Below are 13,672 nucleotides of genomic sequence, written 5' to 3' on the forward strand. Positions count from 1 at the left end.
GATCAGCATGCCTGACAATGCGAAGTTACTGTAAGATATTTCTTTTTAGGAGTGGACGAATCGCGCTTGATATGTGGGAAAGACCAGAAGCCGTGGAGCATATATTAGTTAGATGTCAACGTACCAAAACGATAGCTAAAAATAAGAAGTAGAAGTAGCCAGCGACTTTGTTAGGAAAGTTATTGCCTGGTCTTCCAACATGTCTGGGTCCCAACACACGCACGCAACCCGGGTAACGAAGTCACCCACAGACAAGCTCGAGGTGCCGAGTGGTGGGCCAGACCTCGGACTACGACGGAGATATAAATGAACCACTGCTCACCTTCCACTACAAGCTAACGAGGCAAGCGGAACCACGTCCACACTCGCAACCAAACAAAACTTAACAAACCACTTGGCGGAGGCTTCAAACCAAAAATGATTCGGTCAGTGCGAGATGTTAGGATTCAAGAAGATAGTTGGGATCCACAATGAATCTTTCCTAGAGTCGAGTAGGAAATAAACTGGAATATTGGTGCCGCACAGCTACGGAAAAAAGTAGTAATTTAAAAATTGTCCGTGCCATAAGTAGCAAAAGCTATAAAGGCTAATAGAAAGCTAGGCGGCACTTGCTGCCACTACAATTGAAAAGACGAGGCTCATGAAACCCTTCCAACCATTTATTAATCCATCCGATCTTTCAAAAGCGTAGCCGGAAACTTTTGTCGAGGGGGGGGGGGGAGAGATGTTCAACTATATGTATCTTTTGTCGTGCGTTTGCGTGTGCGTATGTATATATACGCAAATGAAATTGAAAAAATTCTAGGAGGGGGGGGGGGGTGATGCCCCTCTTGGCTGCTCCCATGGTGCTTTTCTTTTCACATCATGTAGCGTATCACGGCTCGTTGTCAGAGCAGTGCATCTTCCACAAGCACCAAAGAAGTTTCTCTGGCGTCTACTGCTTCGAGTGCGATAACACCTACTAAAACACACGCTACCGAAAGGCAACATCGCCAGGCGAATTTCGCCCCTTGGTGGAGCGCGACATTCACATACAAACACACACACGCACACATACACTCGCACTAAACTGAAGCTACGGTGTTTTCATTTCAGCATTGTGCGGGGATACACAACAGCATGACTCTACATAAAGTAGAAGCAACCAAAGGGAAGCTGCACACACACACACACACACACACACACACACACACACACACACACACACACACACATACACACACACACACGAACATCCATCCACGTCTATAGTCGAAAAGCAAACAGAGACCACCCGCAAGTACTAGCTCCAAAATATGGGGAAGAGGTACTGTGCAGTGCGGTGCAGAGGGGGCTGAAAATTGCCTCCCACCGTCTGGGTCCAGGGCAAACACACGACCATTGATCTCTCATTTACGTGGTGGCGCCGGTCGGTAGCACGGCGAGCCATCTATTCTTCTTCGGCGGGCAGAAGACAATTCGCGGCGGCGGCCTCTCCACGAAGATGGCGCAGTGGGGAACAATAAGAAAGACAAGGACGACGAGAAATGGAATTATGGTGCGTAAAAAAACACGATGAACAAAGAAATGGCGATTGCGGGCTGCACATGAGAGCGCTGTGATTGAATAGCTGATATCGGCGCGCGGCCACAAAAGCTCAAGCTCGCTCGCTTGCCGCACCGAAAATGGGATGCCGGTGGGGGAATGCTTTGTCTTGGTGAGATTTGCCGCGTTCTCTCGTCGAGGTCACGGATTTGGCGGCATCGTGCGAGAAGGCGCTTGCCCAGCTCCTTTCACTCACCATTTTGCGTTCGAACCTGTTTCACTCTACCGAAAGCAGACAGTAATAAAAACGCCATTGCTAAATGCTGTCTAATTGTGGCTTGCTTGTGGTTTACAATGCGTTGTGTTTTCAATTAGCTTATCCTGCTTCAAACAACGATCACGATTTTCTTCTTTTTTAGGCCATGGTGGAACTACTACGTTAGCATAAATGAGCTTGGGGAACGTGTTACAAAATACCAGCTCACTGTCAGTGTTGTAGAAGCCTGGCAGGCGAGAAAGCTTTATGTAAATGAGGTCGTTTAGTGTTTATGAATGTGTCTGAAAGGACGATTTCATTGCTTGATATTTCTTTAGAAAGGCTGAATCATGAGATTGCAGATTAAAGTGGAATTGAGAGTTTGATCGGCGATAACAACCCCTTTTATTTGATAGCCAGTAATGGTGTTGTCGAAAAAATTGCGGTTTGGTTCTCATAAATATTGATGCAAATATGTTCCTACAGTCGTAACGTGATGCCTTAAAACAACCTAGCACAAATTTCTATAATCGCGCAATCGACATGGTTGTCAATCGAGCTTCACATTTGCTAAAGACAGTTTCTCATGCTATGATTCCACTAAAAAAAAAATCACTCCGTTCACAATCACTACTATCATATGGACTGCAAAGGCTCTGTGATTTTTGGTCCGTGACTGGCACGGCGAGATATGTGTGTTTTTGCCACCTTTCTCTGTGTCAGACACTGCATAATTTTTCCAAATGCAATGCAGCAATCTGGCCGTTATGATATTACTAAGTCATTAGGAACGATAACAAAGAGCTCATGTGTTTCATAACTAAGAACACTTTCCAATCTCAGTCCATTTTAAAATGTGCTACATTGGTCACTACCGAAACGAACCCGTCGATGCAATTTGGACGGCTTCGCCAACCAAACACTATTTCGACGGGCCCCGCTGGAAAAATTACTTCGCCTCTGCGAATAGACCGAAGCCTTTCGAACATGTTAGTCGCATGCCACTGACTGCTCCGGGGAGAGAAAAGCCCCCCCCCCCCCTCTTTTTTTTTCCGCGGCGAGCGAATTCGCAGGCTGTACATCGTTACTATTTGTGTCTTGTGAAACGACCTTGAACCATGGTGGTTTCTTGTACAGTTCGGCTTCTGCCTGACTTGTGCCTCCAGAATACATTGAATTTAGGGGAGCACAAGCGTTTGTGGATTGAAACATATACAACTTCAGAGTGACTAAAAAGAAAGGAGGAAGGCGGAGATAGAACCTAGTGAGAAAACATTTAAACAGTACCTAGGTACAACAATGACTTCTGAATTTTTAAGAGCTACTAGTCTCATCTGGTGCCTTGATGGGCAACCAATGCAAAGCAGTATCATAGGCATAAGGGAATGCGCACTTGAATTGAGCCCTGAGTGTGTCATTTCAGATGATGTAGCTTCAGGACCCACTGTCGGAATAGGTGTTCTTTCCGTCCTCTACGATTAATTTCAGTTCACGTCGTAACTGCTACAGTACAAATAAAAGAAAACAAGTGATCTCTCCTAAGCTTTCCATGACTTATGGTCTAGTTGTGTCCAACAACGAAACAAATCCCTCGAGTTACGCCTCGTATCACTGTTGTAGCGGAGGGGTGGCTTACCAGACTCATGACTCTCCTCCTCTTGATATTTTAGTTACCGTGGCCTACAGAGCATAAAACGACCAATTGCCTCCCTGGCCCTGACTTTAAATCAAGAAAGCGTCCCCCTCACCCCTCCTTCCGAAAAAAAAAACTTCTGCCTACTATTTTATTCTTGCAGTAAAGTTGGTAAGTTGTTTTCATGATGATCTACAGACACCGATAAACAGCACAAACTTTCATCGTGGCGCGTTTATTTCTTTTGGCAGTATATAAAGCGTTCACTGATGAACTAAATTGCTCAATATTTTCTGTGCTTCACCTATTTCGAAGTCCACGTTAATGGCCATAACAATGTAGGCGCTCAACTTCCCAACTCGGGACTCGCCTCTGCTAATTCACACAAAAAAACATTCTCGTGGAGGTAATCTGCGTTCCTTTACACCCTTCTCGTTCGAAAGAGACGCCGGCGAGCAGCAGCAGACATTCTCGTGTTGTGCGAGTCAAAACTTCTGGCCCAAACTTATGCATAGATTGAAGAAAAAAAATAACCTCTCGATGGCAGCTTCATCTCATCATGCGCATAACTCACTCCTATCTTTTCCTCCGCCTTCAACCAGTTCCTAGACCAGCAACGCCCACGCGAGAAGCCTAGGTAACAAGCGTCGCGAACCGTGGCGGGGGCCTTGGTCTACGTGGATGACCCAAGCACCTCCACAGTTTCCAAGAGCGCACATTAGAGCTATGCGCTAGCGCGCAAATAAACAGCCGCGCAACATCACGCCAAGTTTGGTATCAGCTACGCGGGCGTTCTGGCTGATTAGGGGCCTCGGGGAAGGACCGGTTGGTGAGGGGGCAGCTACTTCATAGTTCGCCATCTAGAGCGCGCCAGGTGGGTGAGAGAGAGAAGAAAGTGGGGGCGCACATAGGTGGACTCGGTCGAAGTACGACGCCAAGGGAAAGAGCCTCCACACAGAAAAGAAGGAACGCACACGCACTTTGGAGTTCCCGCTCCTGTTGTCCAGGGGAACCACGACATTACCAATGCATGGCGAAACGACTCAGTCAATGGCGATGACCGGGCGCTGTCCGCTTGAGGATTAGACGGTTCGCCGCCCCACGGGTTCGCCCAGATACAAGAGCAGCGACATACGAAAGGGAGGAATAGCGGGAAAACGAGAACTTCGCGTGGACGAGTGGGGTATACACAACAACACCAAACGGCGGCGTGACATTTGCAAAAACAAATGGCAGAAATAGAAGTATATAGTGCTCACAGGAGAAAAAAAAGTCTGGTTGTAAGCAGAAGAACAGAGAAGTATTAGTGAGAGATGGTAGTATTAGTTTGATTGTCTGTTTGCGCTGAAGGGCTCCGATTGGCGCACTTGTGTAGCATCTAACTTATTGACGAAAATGTCGGGTGAGCAGCTTTCGTTCGCGTGGACTGGAACAGCTGAGTATTACTGCTGCAGGATTTAAGCGCGCCCACTTTGTTCCGCGTTCGTGCACCTCCCAGTGCACCGGCTAGCCATCGACGCCACGAAAGTGCGCGCTTGGTCAGCAAGAATGTTGGCTAGTTGGGCTACCGCTGGGTGTGTTTGCCGTCTCTATTGCTAGCTTTACTTGGCGCTCTTCAATAAACAGTTGAGAGAAAGAAAAGAGTAGGTCGGTGCGGGTGTGCTGCCTTGCTTCTTTACACCATGAGCGGAAGACATAAGGACAGAACGGCAAGCACTGCAGTAGTCAAAAGTTTGTAGCAGACAAACTAAGCATGAATATTCATAACGGATCAGTCGTAATCTTATGCCATTAAAATATTCTTTTATTGATTAAAGTTCAGCCTTCTTAGAGCTTTTCCTAATTCAGAGTGCCAGTAGTAGATAAAAAGCTACTCATCGCTGAATATTTTTAAGCAAAGTGCATGCAATTCCAATTTTATTCAACATTTACCATCGATACTGCGAATTTGCTACCTGCATGCTATTATGTATGTATGTATGTATGTATGTATGTATGTATGTATGTATGTATGTATGTATGTATGTATGTATGTATGTATGTATGTATGTATGTATGTATGTATGAGGTTAAGTTGGTTCGTCGATTACAACTCGCTGGTTATGAGCTAAATGATGCCAACACGTCGCGTACGTCGTCTAACACTTTCCAAAAAAACAGTGCCACACACAACCGGGGGCGGGTATGTTCCACTGGTATGCGGGTGTGCCCCACAGTAGATGAACATTTTATATCTACTCAGGAACGGCAAGAACAGACATCGGCTATACAACAGCTATACGATTTTATAAACATCATGTACTTCTTTGATAGAGCCGTCATGTCGGGTTAACGTAATTTTAGTTAGGCGCAATCCACTGGTGTTCATTTCTGTAGCAGTGTTGAGGGCTTACATCCTCGCGTGCACTAGCGCAAACAACAGCGCTTCATATCAGCTAACCGATTTCAGTGTATCTAATATCCATGCTGCTGTTGGCATTGTTACGGAACTGTAAACAACTGCTAATATAAAACAAACACGGTTGTTTAACGTATGTGGGTGCGTGAATTTGTACATATATTTAGTGCTGCTTCATACTGTCTTGTTGAATAAAGTGAATTAAACACATGCACCTTCCGTCAGCATGTTTCGCATAACATCGATTCTCGAAGTACGTGGGATCTGCCGAATTTTTAACCTAGAAAAGGATGCATAACATTTTGGGATAATAAGGGGCCGGATTCACAAAAGTCACTTACGAAAACATTTTTGCGCAAGAGAAATTTTGTTGCGTAAGTCGATTCACGAAACGAAAAAACGTCGTAAGAGGCCAGCGTTGTCACATCGGCCGCTGCAATAAAGCGCGCTGTGACTGCCTGGGAACATGTCAGCGATGGTGATGCAGTTGCAATATTTGCTTACGTCACCGAATAGTGCTCGTAAGTGGATTCACGAAGCAAAATTGTGCGTAAAACAGCGTGGCGGAGAGAAAATCCTAACAGTGGTCCGGACCACTCTTAGGAACAATGTGGCTACTTAGACCCTGCCGCCGCGGCGGTATACTTTGGTGCCCTGGCTGGTTTTGAGTTAATTCATGCACATGAAGGGCTGCCTGATGACAGCAGGTGCGTTTTTATTTCTTTCGGCGCTTTGAGTTTCGTGTGTTGTTTCCCTTGTACGCAGTGAATGGTGTTGACAACCACCGTCGTCCAATAAGTTCGAAGTCGCAGTAATTGGAGAATTCTATTGGGCGTGAATGGCGTAAAATTATGCATGTAAGATTTGTGGTTGGATGAAAACCAATGTGATACGTGAATTGTTGGCGCATTCGAACACGGCATGGCATAGGATCAACCTTATTTGTTATTTTGCTGTGTTGCGCCCCATCTCATCCAATTAAAAGTGCGACTCGAGATCCTTGCCTCATTGGTGGAAATTACCACCAAAGAGGTTAATGGAAGCACATTCCTTGCATGCTATTGGAAATTAAAATGAGAGGAAGATTTTAGTGAGTGGTTCCTAAAACTTGTGCTCTAGTGTACTTTCATTGGCTCTAACTGTCCAATGTGTGCGATCTCTGAAATACAGCTGTCGATACACTTTGGAACGATCTGGAACAAAGCGTACTTTGTAAACCGAAGCGTATTAGGGGTGCGCGTCATTATGCATGGAACTACAAACAAATCATGCATTTTCACCTTCACTGTTCAGAAAACGATATAGACAGTGATAATATGGCCAGCAGTCGGAATAAAACGACCCTAGCAACTTTGTATGACACCGAAAATATGCAAACCCTCACGATTCTGGAGCAAACCTTGGTTGAATTAATCCCTGCGTCAATTACCAGCCATTTAACTTGGCGCACGAACATCATTCAAAGGTAGAGCGAGCCACTGACATGTATTTTGTGCGACGCAGTGACCACTTCACCTGAGAATAATAGCGTTGCGAAGTCGAATGTCCTATCGCATGCTCTGATCGAAGCAGACGACAAACGCGAGCAGACGACGGCTTGGCCTACGGGCACAGCTGGTGATTGGTTGTGAAGCAATACCCTCTACATCAGCTCACTCCGTGACGTTGCCAAAACACTTCTTTCATGTGGCACGCCTGTCGTGTTCGTCATATCGCCCCCCTCGCACATAAGAGCAAATTTTGTCATGCCGTGAAAATAGCGCAAGTACTTTCTAAGAGCTCTCTTACGTGCTGCGCAGTTGTCGAAACCAACATGGCGTCGTAAACAGCATATCGGTCGGTGCGACTTTCAGCAAACGCTTCTCGCATGAGTTACTTCAGCGTTAGACCGGATGCGTTGTGATTACGGCAGCTCTTTCGGTGCGTGTAAGCAGTGCGGAAAGCTGCGGTAGTGCAATGGTGTACGTACGGTGAAGCGCAGCAAAGCCTGTGCGTCGGTGTGGTTATCAAGCGGGGATCGGCGTCGATGTATCGACGGCAACTAGCACTTGAGAAGCCTGCAATGTGTGTTTGTGTGCCGGTAACAGTTCATTCGCTTGCCTTTCCAGTCTCTCAGTTGGGTGCTGTGCGACATTCGGATTGACAGCGTTTTGACACGTTACTTGAGTGACCCCAAGTACGTACGGAAACGTATGAACTACGCGCTCGGTTCTTGCTTCGCCACTAGTTAGCCCGTACGCTTCTATTTACTTGAAAGCAATGTACTGTTCGGGAGTGAAACGATGTTCGTTGTGAACAGTGGTGCTGTGTTGACGTTCCACGACTAGTGAACAAGCTGTGCTCGTGTGACCGAAAATTGAAAGACAGCGTTGATAGCTGTTTTGCCCTGCGACGTTGTGGTGGTGGAGTTTGGCGCTTTTGTTTGTTAACTTGTCACTTCTCCTTTTTGTGATAACCATAATCCTAGCGCTGTGATGTGATGAACCAAAACTGCGAGATGCTACAGTCTGTAGTGGATCGTGTTACTTTGGCAGCGCGCCTAGACTGTTCTTCGGTAAGAACTTGAGAGTTTTATGTGGCAGCGAGAGCCCTTGAACGTATAGCTTCTCTCCGGCCCCCATAAAGAGCGAAAATTTCACCGCTGCCTTGCTTTGGATGAAGTTGTAGGCCAATACCGCCTAACTACAGGTTTCCGAGTTCGTCTGGCCATCGTTTTGCACGGCACTAGAGCCTTGACAATAGCCGGTCATGGCGAGTTCTTACTCTTCATCAATGGACGTGCACGCCTGGTCAGCCCTTCATTGCTGTCATAGGCAGTTTCCAGTCTGCAGATGCCCTTTGCCTGTTGGCCCTAGAGCACACTTGGTTCCTCATGACACCGACGGCTACTAAATGCTGCCATCAGTGAGCTCACCTTGCAGAACTAAATTTCACCGGTACTATAATTCATGCAGTACTATAACATGTGCAAGTGTTTGAGCCCATCAGATGTAATGTTTTCCTATGGTGTGTTGAAGCATGAAAAATTTACTACTACTCTTATATACATACATATATCATGGAGCAAATACATCAGAAGATTTTGTGATTTGATAGTGAGCTCTTGTTTGATTATGAGGTTGGGCCTGTCGATTTACCGTGGTTGATAGTTGGAAAGTTAATTTGAATTTATTTTCCTGAAGCCAGGTAGCACTTAAGAAAATTATGTTATTTTTGAAGATTAGTTCTATAGACGATTACCACTGTGGTAGCGCTATACTTCACTGGGACATATATATTGCAGTACGTAAATTTTACACGAAGCTTCAGTTTATTTCAAAGTGGTTATAGCAGAATTTGGTCACTTTGACGAAGTGATAGCTTCGTTAAAGAAGTATTAGAAGTGAGTGTTTTTATTGATTGTTTTTAAATATCTCGTTTTTGGCTCTTAACAGATCGCAGATATTGGCTTGTCAAGGTCCTGTGATGCATCGGTTGCACACACTGGCACATAAATCCTCATCATGACTCGGAGCACCTGTACAAAAATAGGAAGGACACGTGTTCCCTAACTGTGCAAGTCTATGTCACTGCTGGGACTGTGATCATTCAGTGGATGTGGTCTGGAAGCATGCAAGGCAGCCTCAACTGGAAGGACTGCGGTCTGCTCGAGAGCTTCGAGGGCACAAAACTGCCTAACGGCTGGCTGCAAGGTTAGTTTTTCTTTAATACATACGAATAAGTGAACACCACTTACTCTGCACAAATTGAAAACCCTAGCATGGTTGCTTGCAGTGGATACCTGTATTATTCTCACACATAATTCTTATTCAACACTAATAGAATCAAATAGCAAGATAAATGAGAATGTTGAAAGTTGAAAGCCTGCAGCTTATGAATGAAACTCCAATCATCTGAGACTCAAAAGCTGGTGCTTTTAAACGAGCACAAATACTTTGATTCCTTAATGAGCTCTCGAGCTTGTGACTCCCTCTGTGGATCGAGTGTTCTGGAAGGAAATAGCAAGTGGATGAAAATCGCCTGGCTGTTCACAACTTGCAAGGAGAAAGACCTATCGAACAAGCCTCAGACGACATAGGGCCAGTAACTGCATCTTTTACTTCATGTAGCTTTTTCTCTCTCAGTGATGTGGCTTGTTGTGTTTCAGCCGAACGTGTTCACCACGATTGCATAATGATATATATTTTTCTACAAATTGTACCTGACCTAAGCATGCATTGTTGGTCTCTAAAGGTGACGTTCAGTGTGTTTCAAAGCCATGGCTTCTCATCTGTCTGTGGCTAGCCTACTTCAGCAGCAGTGCATTGCAGCCAGCACACATGAAAGCCAAGTCATGGAGCGCTCCTTTGGTGTTCTGTGCAGGACGCAGCATATCCATCCAGCAAGAGACTGGTATTAACAATAATGGTGAGTGTTGGTGGCACCTATATGAGCCCATTGTGTTTGTTGTGTATGATTATTTCCTCTGATGAAGTGCATTTTTGAAAGGTTTTCTTCTTTTAAAATAATATATGTCAGCAACAAGCACACTCATAATCCACAAGTGCTTTGTGTCTTTTAGACTGCCCATTTGCTCCTTTACGCAGTATGGTGAGCTGGCTATGTTAGGCAGCCTTAAAGTTATGAACATTGGCTGTTGTGTTGTAATGCAGTCTAACTTGTGTTTCTTAGTGAACTTATTTGTGGTCTGCTTCTCGCACCTAGTGTAAAGTCAAAATAGAAGAAACTTTATTGGCTTTTTATGCCTGGCAGAAGTTTCATGCCTTCATCTATAACATTGTAGTTTTGCTCTTGTATCATAATAAAATATATTTTCAGTCTTAACTGTTTGTGTGTGTGTTGAGGCTTGTCATTGGCTACTGAAAATATGACATCTGTAAATATGAGCACATAGTTAACAACTCCATACTCTTGCATGTAGCATGGTTGTAACAATGATCTTTATTTTTCTAAGTTCCAGCAGTAACAAGGGATCCAGTGCTCCACGGTCATGTACAGTGTACCAAGAACAGAGCACAGAAGACTAACAAGTATAAAGGGACTGCCAGTGACTGTTCTCCTGCTCAAAGATTACGACAGCAGAAAGAGCACATTGTGATGTCAGGAGCAGTTTGAATTGTATACGTAGTAACATTCTGCACATCTGCAGCTTAACTTCTGAGCAGTGCATTATTCAGCAGTTCTTTGCTTGCATTCCAAATTATTTAAATTTTGCATGGAAGATACTAAACTATGACACTAATTTAAAGGTTGATGTAGTGTTAGTGGGCAAATATTTTTGAGCTGAAGTTTTTAACATGCGCGTTAAGTGTCTGCGTGTCTCTGCATTTATCTGTCATAAATCACAGCATCCATGGCCGACAATGGTAACGGTGTTTGCATTCTTTGTAGTACAAGAAGTAAAGCCTTGGATGCGGTAATCTTGTACTTAGTCGATGTAATCCTTCAGTCTACACTGATTGGTATAGCAACAATGATGCCATGAGTGTATTAGCTCTGGGAAGTGAATCTATGTAAATTATTGTATTTGGAAGGAAGAGGATCATCACTACTCCTAGTATATCTTAACAGTAGATTTTAGTGCTTGTGTATTGTTATCCCACTGCCTGTCCGTCCCTCAACAGTCTACTTATCTGTTTCTACTGTGTAAGTGTAACTTTTTCAATGTATACTTTCCTCGGATAGGTTTGTTCGTAATGTAATGCAAGGGACTTATCATTTATGCAGCTCTACTCAGACTAAAAATAAAAGTATTTATTTTTATTTATATGTAGCTATAACGTGCATTTACTTATCTTTTTCTAGGTGCCTGTACAATTGTTTAGCCCTACAAAGGTACTGGTATACTCTAATATTGAAGCTGGCATCTTAAAATAGTTTATTAGTGGAAGTAACAATGTGTTTACAACCAATATTACTATCCTCAGATGTGCTGTGAAAACTCTACGGAAATTTATTGACATTTTTTGAACTGTGTGAAGGTAAATGTTATGTTTTTATTGTGGTCCCTGTTTCATGCAAATGACACATAATTACTTTGCAGTGGCATAGCATATATGCCACTGCAAGTCTTGCAACATATGTAGCAAGACCTACATGCAGTGCACTTGAGCATCACCTCACATAATTAGTGTACAGCCTTTACCCACTAGTGAACTGAATTTTTTTCAAGCAGACTAAAAGACAGCTGCATGGGAAATGTATTGATGTGCAAACTTTGAAGTCTTTTAGAGGAGTGTTTTCAGGGAACGAAATAGGGTCTATAGTTGTCAATATAAACACTGTTTGCACCAAGGAGCGTAGTAGCTTAGAATTGTATTATTCATGTATTGTCTAGCATTTCTTTGCACTGTGCCGCTTTTCAGCCATGTGTCCTAACATGCTTTGTTAGTGTGTTGTGAATGAGCCAAGCTATGTAAATAAACAGAGTGATATTGCAGACATGTACAAAATATTGATGCACAGCCCTTTTCTTTAGCATGACATTGTCGAGGGCTTTATTCTTGTGTTTTTTATAAAAACTGCTTGTCACTGGGCAGCAGCGGAAAACTATGCATCAAGCTTTTCCGAGATGGTTCGAGTAACACTATGTTCAGGCATAACAGTGCTGGTGGATTTCTATTGTAAGTTCATTTCTGCATATTCAAAATGAGTGTATTAGAATTGTTGTTTTATAGCCATTCATCCTAATATTTACACCTCAGTGTATGTATGTATGTATGTATGTATGTATGTATGTTAAATGTATGTATGTATGTATGTATGTATGTATGTATGTATGTATGTATGTATGTATGTATGTATGTATGTATGTATGTATGTATGTATGTATGTATGTATGTATGTATGTATGTATGTATGTATGTATGTATGTATGTATGTATCTTTTAAATGATAATTTGTTTATCATTGATGGGTCAGTTTGGTACTGATTTAGCTAAATTTCTTTCTAGTTCTTTTTCTTCTGAGCCATTATACGTTTATATTTGTTTTTTAGTGCATAGAAATAAATGTAACCTCACACAAAATATGTGCATTCGAAACAGTTGTTTCATTTGCCAACGTACAGTCATGAGCAAGAAACGAGGTAACGTGGAACCAACCAGCGAAGATTAGTTTAGATCATAGCTACTCTACATGGGATATCTTGTACACATTGCGTTGGTCGAATATGTCGATTTCAACATATCAATTTTAATCGGAATAAGCAAGCTATCACCCGACGTTGTTCATGTGTGTGATATTTATGAATATTGTAATGCTGGTTGGCAATTACTATAATGTCACAAACCTAGTCAAGCTGAATACACGAATTTTGTTCATGCACCTTACATCTGTACTGGAACTGTTGTTAATAAAAAATAAACTTTGGTTTAAACATTTATTGTAGTAACCAAAAGCAGAGTATCTCTCTATGACACAAATCAAATTGTCATTGTTCTGTTCCGTTCTGAACAGTAGGGAACCCTCTCAGCAGAACTCGATTACCTGCTATAGTTAATTTTTAATTATTGTTAGTGACATTACACTGAATCGCGCAGCATGACAGATAGCGGGAGAGAAGACACAAACTAATCACTCTGTGTCTTCTCTAACTGTCCGCGCTCTTTGGCCTTGCTGCATGTAATGATGCCCACCAAATTAGCACGAAAATGTGTCCCGACAAAAGCAGTCAACTTGGCCGCAAGCAATTAGCTCGCTGCACGTGGACATCATCATCATCATCATCATCATCATCATCATCATCAGCCTGTCTACGTCCACTGCAGGACAAAGGCCTCTCCCATGTTTCGCCAGTTAACCCGGTCCTGTGCTTGCTGTTGCCAATTTATACCCGCAAACTTCTTAATCTCATCTGCCC

General features: G+C 43.4%; 1 protein-coding gene across 2 annotated transcripts; it reads left to right on the forward strand.

Moving 5' to 3' along the window:
* The first annotated feature begins 9,400 nt into the window (after positions 1-9,400).
* Positions 9,401-10,942, forward strand: LOC142788207 (uncharacterized). 2 transcript variants are annotated; one of them, XM_075884777.1, is made up of 3 exons: positions 9,401-9,503; positions 10,045-10,218; positions 10,766-10,942. In XM_075884777.1, the coding sequence occupies exons 1-3, from the start codon at positions 9,407-9,409 to the stop codon at positions 10,924-10,926; spliced, it is 432 nt and encodes a 143-aa protein (XP_075740892.1). In that variant the 5' UTR covers positions 9,401-9,406; the 3' UTR covers positions 10,927-10,942. The 2 variants fall into 2 exon arrangements, with proteins under 2 accessions (XP_075740892.1, XP_075740893.1); XM_075884778.1 differs by having other exon boundaries at positions 10,772-10,942.
* Positions 10,943-13,672: the final 2,730 nt, after the last annotated feature.

The sequence above is a fragment of the Rhipicephalus microplus genome, unplaced genomic scaffold (assembly GCF_043290135.1).
Source record: "Rhipicephalus microplus isolate Deutch F79 unplaced genomic scaffold, USDA_Rmic scaffold_47, whole genome shotgun sequence".
Lineage (NCBI taxonomy): Eukaryota > Metazoa > Arthropoda > Arachnida > Ixodida > Ixodidae > Rhipicephalus > Rhipicephalus microplus.